Source organism: Micropterus dolomieu, linkage group LG06 (genome assembly GCF_021292245.1).
Source record: "Micropterus dolomieu isolate WLL.071019.BEF.003 ecotype Adirondacks linkage group LG06, ASM2129224v1, whole genome shotgun sequence".
Taxonomy (NCBI): Eukaryota; Metazoa; Chordata; class Actinopteri; order Centrarchiformes; family Centrarchidae; genus Micropterus; species Micropterus dolomieu.
In genome coordinates, this window is record NC_060155.1 from 2097553 (window position 1) to 2107001 (window position 9449).

Sequence of the window (9449 nt, forward strand, 5' to 3'; positions counted from 1 at the left end):
CTTCGAGAGTTCACTCAAAACACTAAGATTCTTTTGAACTTTTACTATTGTGTAATTGAGAGTGTCCTAACTAGTTGTATTACTGTATGGTTTGGTAATCTCACCTTGAAAGAGAAGAAGGCTTTGAACAAAGTGGTTCGCTCAGCCAGCAGGATCATTGGCTGTACTTTGCCGCTCCTGGAGGTTACATATAAAGCTAGACTTTTGAATCGAGCTTTAAAACTTGCTAATGATGCATTAGGCCGTCCTGCAGGGGCCTTCTTTGAGATGCTTCCCTCAGGGAGAAGGTATCGCTCTGTCAAATGTTCTACCGATCGCCATTTCAACAGTTTTTTTCCCCAAGCTGTGATCACTTTAAACAAAGCACCTTAAATTAGGCATTTTATATCTTATGGATGGATTTTATTGAATAGTGTTTTATTACTGAGTTTTTTGTGGCAATTGCTTGTCTGTTTTATGTTATGTCTCTTATGTTTTTTATGTGGTGACATTGCACTTTGAGCTTCTTGCATATTCTTTTCCAATGTGGTTTTATACTGCAAATGGCTAATAAAATGAATCTGAATCTGAATCTGATATATAGGTAGAGCTCAGAAAGACTAATTTTGGAAATGGAACAAGGAAGACGGGTTCGTGGAGGGAGACAAAGAAGACAAAGAGCTGTTATTTCAGATGAAAAAAGGGCTACACTTATAGACCATGTCGTGAACCATGGTCTCTCATTGACAGAGGCAGGATTAGCCCTCAATTATTTGTTCGAATTACAGTATGTACTTTTAGTTTCTACCTTTTTTTTCTCATTACTGTAATTCTGTAAATTACTACAGACTATTGAAGCAAACTGCTAATTTTCATTTACCTTAAGGAATTGTTATGTTCTAAAAATTTTAATAAATCATATGAAAGAATGTCACTCTTTTCTTTGAAGAAAATATTACTTTGTATGAAGTCACTGAAATTGTTCAAACTGTAAAGACGAAAAGTTTGTATTTTAGTATTGGTGTTTGATGCTAGTGTTTTTACTCTCAGTGTGTTCTGAGGGACAGTATGTGTTATCTCAGTGAGGGTTGGACATAGTGTTTGGCTGCACTGAGCCTGTTTTGAGAAATGTGTTAAGAGTTGTGTTGCTTGGAATGAGTTTTGCAGGTGATGTGAACTGTTTGGTAGTGGAGACTGTAGTTAGAGTTTTGCACATGTAGCTCCAGTTGTGCTCACTGTCGTTTAGCAATCGAAAAAAATTGTAAGATATCAGTGACCCTCCATCTCCAATATTCTGATCCTACAAAACTATATAGATCAGTGTTTTCCTACATACTGTATTTTCATTTTAAAAAGTTAGCAGTGTTGAGGCATTTTCTGGTTCGGTTGGTTTCCATTAATGTAGCATCCTTTAAATTTTAAGAAAAGACCTGTATTAAACACTGAGTGTCAAATAAAGCAGAAATTCAGCTTCTATTCTGAAGTGATGCTGCCACCTGGTGGTTTTGTTTCAGTGAATGACAAAACCAACACTTAAGTTTTTGTTGTAAACGAACCTCTATGTGGTCCTTCAACGATGGTCTGGTTGAAGAGCGGAGTGATGGAGTTGACCTCCCACAGCTCTGGCACTTCTCTGCCTGGACAAAACACACACACATGACATTCACACACCCAAACGTGTTAAGACTGTTTCTTGGTTCCTGAAATCGCATACTGGTTTTTAACGGGATGTATAATAGCTGTAAGCATTGTTGCACCTTTGTAAAGTTGTCAGTCTGTTCCATTTTGGATCAAAGTTTAATTTACCTCATTAACCTCTGAGTTTAATAGATCCTTATTCTAATATCTCTAATATGTCATTAGCAAACAGTAAATATTTTATTAACAATGTGACAAAACATGAGGTAGGTCTTTTAATGACATCTTTCAATTTTAGTTCTAAAACTTTTATTATAATTTTTGTTTTGGTTTTGTTACTAAAACTATCTCTAAATGCAAACAGGCAATATTCAGATTCAATGAAATGCTATCAAACCATCTGCTGCTGCAGATTGTTCTATGCCAAGCTGGCTATGTGTTTTCCTCCTGCTTTTTGTCCCTTCCCCTCCCCTGTATTTTCACCTGCGTCCTTTCCAGGGCTGAGTTCAATCTCAAAACGTTTTGCATCGGTTTGCAATGTTTTCGGATTGAACGCCATGTTTCCTTGCAACGTTGTGCAAGGTTCCGCAATGGGCTTCAAGGTATGTTTTCTTCTGTTTGGTGGGTGTGTCATAGGTGTACCCAATCAGCTGCCATAATTTTATGAACACACCTGTGAAAAAAGGCAGGAAAATGCAGTGCGCTCGTGTACACAACAGGATGTTCAAGGTTGTGTTTTGCCACGTTTTGTCGGCGCTGAACTCGCCCCAGGTGATAACAGGGTGATTAGCTTGCAGTCTGGCCTTGCTGCTCATTGGCCGAACTGAACTGGCCAATCATCATGCCAAGCCAGCAATAAAAGAAGCCTTCCAGAAGAGGTCACGCTCTCTTACCCGGTAAGTGTGATTATGCAACCTCTTTGTGTGTTGGCACAGGTGGTAAAATTATAGAAAGAAAGATATATGATAGGAGGTTGGCGTTACGTTTGGGGTACCCTGTACATTTTTCACTCACGCAGTTTATTTCTGTCTAGAAACACTAGGTTTATTGGTTGGTGCCACCTCTGCAAGTTTTAAGTTCTCTTTATAGATGAAATAGTAGAGCCTTTTGGTTATATGTTGGTTTCAATAGTGGTAGCTTAGTTAGGCCTGGTTTTGGTGTATTATTTTTACCTTGTTTTATTTGGCACACAAAAAGAATGATTCGGGTAAATTCTGTTTAGATAAAATCCAGACAATGCTGATCATTTTACAGACATTTCAATATCAGTCCAAATATGGACCAAACGTAATCACAAGTATCCCTTCAAGTCCTGCATTTAAACCCCAGTGAAAAGTAAACTCAAACTTTTTGAATTTAAATCAGGTTTATAAGCAACCACCAGCAATTCTACAGCTTCCAAATGTGAATTATTCATCTTAACTTCCTTTTTGTCTGTTATGTCTTATACAGTTTTTAATCACTGAAGCACATTATAGCATCTCCACTGGGTGTCTGCATTGTCAGTATCTCTACAGTGTCAGTTTTGTGGAATAAACTGACCTCAATTTAAAAATATAACTCATATCATTTGTATGTAAACCTCCAACAGTATTGATGAAACTGCACAATAAATCTGTTTTAAATAGATCCAGGGAGCTCGACTTACCCGACTTACCTGCCATCACGCAGATGTAAATACAGTCTGAGTTGTTCCTCTGGCTTACTTAGAAACAAAAGCACAAAACGCTGTAAGTATATTACATTATAAAAACTGGCCTGTCAACTACAAATGGAAACGCATTAGAGATATGATCATTTAACATCCACCAACCCGATAATATAGAGGCCGATTTAAAGAGCTCATGTAGGTAACTTGTTGAGTTTCCCATCACATCCAACAGTATGGCCGTAAAGTCTGATGAAAAATCAAGTGAAAAAGATTTGGAGCTGAAAGAAAAAGTACTTAGTACTCAGAATTAGATCAAATATAATTAAGTTTGCTTACCTGTTAGATCGTTGGTCTCATTTGTCACACAGTAGCAGAATCTTCTCCTGAACATGTTGCCTTCAAAACTTCTGATGCTGGAAACTACAAAACATACAACACAGTTACAATCAGAATTCATGTCCTGGTAAATACTGATTTTAAATTAATATATCTAAACTTTAAGGAGTTTATGATGATGTATAAAATATGTTAGTGTCAGAAGGTGTCTTCCTGAAATGTATTCTGTGTCTTAAATGTTGTTTTTACTGTTTTCAATTCAGTAATACACCATTAACTTTACCCATTGATTAAATGTTTTGTAAAACCCAATTCAGACATTTACCGTACATACATACACGTTTAAGAAGTTTGATCACCCAGTGATTCCATTATCTCACTCCACTGACCTCAAATAAAGCATTTATTTCAAAGCAAACATTTTGAAACCCGTATTAAATGTTGCACAGCTCATTCAGGGTCAACCCCTTCAGAAAGCCTCATCTCTAAATGGAAAATTGCAGTGTTTCAAAATGTTTATGACTGTCATGTTAATCCACAGTCATGCTGTGATCATACTGTACACCATTTAAAACCAGCACTAATAAAGTCCAAATATATGTGGTCCTAAATGCTGATAAAAAGGATTAAATACGGTATAGTTTATTACACTGCCACTAGAAGGCACTACTGTCAAAGTTATATTTATTATAAAAATGGATCACGCAGTGCTGACTGATCTTAGTACACTGCCTCCAACAGCATATCCAGAGATCCAATACAATACAATCCAATGCCATTTAGTATGGCACATTTGTTGATTTTACTCTTGTTACTAAGCAGCTTCAGAGGAGAAGGAAGTTGTGAGGAGTTCATATTTACTGTTGTAGACCAACAGGGTGAGTTTATGGAGAGCCAGAGAGCTGTAGGACGTAACACTCAGGAGAGAGAAGAGCTGACGGGAGCCTGGAAGACAAGAAGAGACACAGGATGAAGATTATGATGTATCTGCAGGAAAGTATATTTAAATCACAAATATGTTTGGTTAAATCTTGTGATTCAGTACTGACTGGGCTGCACCAGGTTCATCATACTGAGTCTAGAGTTTTCCATTGCCTGTGTCTCCAAGTGCTTGCTCATGGTGGGAATTGTTGGGTGTCTGTTAATAATATTTAAGAGTATGGTCTAGACCTGCTTTATATGAAATGTGCAATGAGATAACTTCTATTATCAATTGCCGTTATATAAATACAATTGAACTGAATCATGAGAAAGATTTAGAAGCAGTACAGAAAAGAAAATCTGTACTGAGAGAACATCAGGTCACATTTCTGTGCTTAAATCTAAGAGTTTAGCATATTTGTGGCAAAGTGCTGTGAGATAAAGACACATTTACATTTCATAAAAATGATTTTAAAGGTTGAATGTGAAGATGTACACTATGGTTTGAATTTAGTAAACAATAACATGGATTGGATGGAACAAGATTTGTAAGAATGTCTGTTAGAACTGCTTCATATTCTTTCTTCAAATAGTTTCGTCCGACCACTTCACGACCCAAAACAGACAAAACACTAATTAGAGTTTTTAAACAGGCTTTGCAATGATTCAAAACATAATTTCATCTTTTAAAAAATGTCCCCCAAATGTCAACTCAAAGGCAGACAAGATTGTGGCACAGTTCACCCAAATCTCCCCAAATCCACATTTGACCTCTGTAGAAGAAAATAAAGCAAACAGATTGGAGCTGAGGATTAATACAATGAAAGATTTACAGCTCAGAATTGATCTCCACATGAATGATATTATTACAACATACCCGATTGGCTTGTATTTATTAAAGTATTGACCAGCGGAGTGAGGTCGATGGCAGCTGGATCGATGAGATCTGCTGGGATTTCTGGGAAATACAAGCAGAAGTCAAAGTCAATAGGACCCATTCTGGTTTCTCTATTATGGAATTAGCTTCATCTGCAAAATGTGCCTGTATAACTGCAAGACACACTAAAATGACAAAAAGTAGCAACTGTCCAGATGAATTAGTCCATGTGGCGGCAGTTATTTGAATAATATGAGGTCAGTGAAGGGGTTAGTCTCATTTATTGAGCTGATAGTTTTGATGGCCCTTTTTTATCCCTGGTTCCATCCTCTTTTTAGCTTTATTTCTTTCACCAAGAATGTCCAGTTTTCCATCACTAGTTTATCAGCTGTTGGATTTATAATGACATTTGGTTTTGTAATGAAGGTTTAGAAATGATTTGTTAACGTTGAGATATCGCATTTATTTCTCATTAACTATTGTACTATTGTAAAAATATGTTGCACTAATTCCATAATAATCATTCTGAGTAGTTTGATGCATATCCAAATCAGGATGAAGATGATCAAATTTGATAATATATTATATATAATATCTTTGAATATGTATTTGAATATTCTCTTTTATTAAATTCACACATTTTGAGGATTGTGCAGCCTCGGTGGAGGTATGTTATCATTATTTCTCAAAGTATGTTATCAGTTTTACTCTTCATAATGCTGTATCAAAGACTTGAAGACCCTGACAAGAATAAAATTCAGGGTTAGATGCCATCTAATGATGTTTTATTCTGGCATGAAACAATGTGTTAATAATGCTGTTCTTCAGAGACACAGTCATTTAGCTTATATCATAAGCTGTATGCAATTTCATAGTTAGGTCACTGATAATTTACAATTAATGTCTCACACCATTAATAAAGAAAAAGCAAATTAATAGAATGATACAGAAAGTTCAACAATAAGCTGTAGTTCAGAGAATTGTTAGTCAATATGTGATTTATCAGGCTTTTAAAAGGACATGTGACTTTTCAACATATGTCCATGAACCTCACAGATTGTTAGTTTTAATTTAGTGTGTTGGGATGTGAATTGTTTTGTGGACTAATGTCCCCCTTTTCCTTTGACTTAGCGACGAAGTCTGAAATAAGTAACAACGCAAAAACCTGCCAACAAACAAGCAGAACAAAGATGACAAAATGAGTTAACCTGTGGAGTCCAGGATATCTCTTTTGTGCTTCTCTTCCTGCCGTCTTTCTTTGAACGCTGTCGGGATATGAAACAGAAATTAGAATAAAAAAATAAATTTTTGCTTGCTTTGTAGAAACTCTTTTGCTATAACAATGTCTTTTCTTTGTTTTTCGTAAAGCACTTTGTAACATTGTTTTGTAAAGTGGTATACAAATAAATGTTATTATTAATAATATACTGCTTTATCTAAACTATGAGTTGAAGAGCGAAGACTTCCAACACTGAACAATCCCTCAACACTGCAGCTGTTACAACACAAGAAGCTGCATGTAACTTAACGGAAACTGTCCTGTAGGAAAACCTTCAAACTTTTTAACTGAATTCAATTTCAGTGAAATCCTCCATGCATGTTAACAATGAGGACAAAATATCACAATACAACATTTACAAGTAACAAATGCAGATTTTTCAAACTTGTTGCATTTATACAATAAGACAAATGGAAATTCATAAAGTTGTGAAGGAAAACCAAACATGTTATACAGAACTACCTTGGCCGAGGAGGATGAGGAGTAAAATGGAAGTTACACAGATTATAAAACAGAGGCGTGGATGCTGCGTGGCTCTCTGTAAGCCTGCCATGGCCCAGCTGAAGCACCGCTGGAATGACAAAGGACATAAACTTGGATCAACCTTTCTCCTGTTTAAGCCAAACTGTTTGAGATCGGCAGCTTCTCCCTGTATCCCCGATGTCTCAGGTAAACTTTGTGTGGAGTCAAATGGCTTCAAAAGGGAAGTGAATTGCGTGAATGTGTGAAAAGCATTTCCTGGGCCCTACACAATGATGTCAATACGCTGTGTCTATACCACTGAAATCAGTGAACCCTGTGCTGCCTGGGGGTCTGCAGAGTGTAAGGCTTCACACTGTTGGAAATAGAGCACAACCCTGGACTTGTCAAAGAATAAAAAAATTTATTGGTCAGAATTATGACTTACATGAAAAATAACTACATATACTGACAGTCCATGAGCTTTCAGGGAGGGAAATATGTGACTGAATTGTTAAATTACATCATTTCCAAATTCCACAGTGTCAGTGGGGGCCTTGTTGATGAGGCCAGCTGCAGACGAAAAGAAACTGTTCTTGTGGTGTGAGGTTTTGGTCCTGATGGACTGCAGCTTCCTGCTGGAGGTCTGAAACAGTTTTTGTCCATTCAACCATCTTCACTAGGAGAACTATCAACATTTCATTGAAAAAACTTATTTGACATCCCATAAAATATATTTTTGCAGGATGTCAATGATGACACATGCAACTGAACTCAGAACTGAAGAAGCCCCTGGTAGAAAATGATAGGTATCTTCTACCAGGTCCAGCTGCCCGCTGCCCTTGACTTTAACCCACCTTGGATAACTATGACCTGGATGACTGAGAATCTTCACAGTTATAGTCATGGAAATCAGACAAACAAATAAACTCAAGCAATCCATACTAAGTATTGAGAGAAAATTACTGGTGATGTCTTAATATTAATGTTTTAAGTATTCAAATGACTAATTTGATGAAATAAAACAGATGTATCAAATGCAAAAATGTACTAATGAGTTTGAGATTAAGAGCAAAATGAAAGTGACACACGTTTTCTGATACTATTGAGCCCACTGTTGTCACCAACTCTTTTGTTCAAGGCTAAAATGCTATTAGTAGTTCAAACTGTCAAATAATTATATTATTTTTAAACCAGCTACTGAAAGAGATCCAACAAACACAACTCACCAGCTCCTTGAATCCTCCTGTAAACTGTGCAGCTCCGATGATCCCCCAGCAGCATCAAACCTCACCCCGTGTATCACACACACCTACGGTCAGATACCCCCCCCTCCTAACAGCAGAGGTTGGCAGCTTACTGAGCTCTGCACAAAAAAACAACATAACACGGTATCTGGCTGCAGGCTGGGCACTGATCCCTAACCCTCTCCGCTGCAAAAAATATCCAACTTAAAGTCAGACTCAAATTCATCACTCACTCACCTACATTCATTCTTTCCTAGTGTTCTTTGTGGCAACAATTGTTTCTCAATACAAATTATTATGACTTGAATTTCAAGTGGTAACATCGCTTGTCAATCAAACAGTATGGGCTGTACCATGGCATCTTCTTCCTGAGTGTTTAAAGAGCAAATGCATTATTATTATAAGTCAATAGCCATATTTCAGTGTCTAGTTAGGACCTGCTTCACTCTGAAATATACGACGCTGAACAGACTATTCCAAAGAGACTAAAATTACTTTACAACACAGTTTCAGATAGGTGAAAAACCTTTATTCTATTTGTGAAAAGCATTTTGTGTGGACATGGAACTGGCAGTTTGTACTTTTTCCACTCTTACTTGGTGAAGGAATTTATCTTTGTACTCACAGGGTTTTGTGAACCTGCTATGTTGTGCTGTGTTTACTCATCTCTGTTTGGTCCCTTGTTTCAGAAAGCTGCTGTCCAATCAACAGCTTCTATCCAATCAACCGTGTGAGTGACACCAGACCAAAGAAAAACATCCTGCCTACCATCTCCTACCATCTCCCAAAAAGTAATGAGCACAGTGCCTCCTCACCCCAGTCAGTGTGTCCTTTGACTTTCTTTTATTTTCACGATAAAATTTAAAGTGTCCGTCCCCTTTATGCTGATGTGGTTACAACCTTACAGTGTTATGCTGTCACCACTGTATTGTTATTTGAAGTTTTTTGCTATTCCTTTTCAGCATCTTCACTCTTGTGTCTGTGTCTGTTTTTTTTTACAAAGCCCCCAAAGTCCTAATATATATATAAAAAAAATATGATCGAAAGCTCTAGCTCTAGCTA

General features: G+C 37.0%; 1 protein-coding gene across 1 annotated transcript in view; it reads right to left on the minus strand.

The window, feature by feature from the left end:
• The window catches only part of LOC123972410 (HERV-H LTR-associating protein 1), a 22808-nt gene extending 15574 nt beyond the window's left edge, over window positions 1–7234 (minus strand). The window contains exons 1-8 of the mRNA XM_046051909.1: window positions 7144–7234; window positions 6611–6667; window positions 5403–5483; window positions 4466–4549; window positions 3605–3688; window positions 3431–3514; window positions 3266–3322; window positions 1536–1616 (exon numbers count right to left, since the gene is read on the minus strand). Of these exons, the coding sequence (XP_045907865.1) occupies window positions 1536–1616; window positions 3266–3322; window positions 3431–3514; window positions 3605–3688; window positions 4466–4549; window positions 5403–5483; window positions 6611–6667; window positions 7144–7234 (619 nt within the window). The remainder of the gene's footprint in view (window positions 1–1535; window positions 1617–3265; window positions 3323–3430; window positions 3515–3604; window positions 3689–4465; window positions 4550–5402; window positions 5484–6610; window positions 6668–7143) is intronic.
• Between the last annotated feature and the right edge of the window lie 2215 nt (window positions 7235–9449).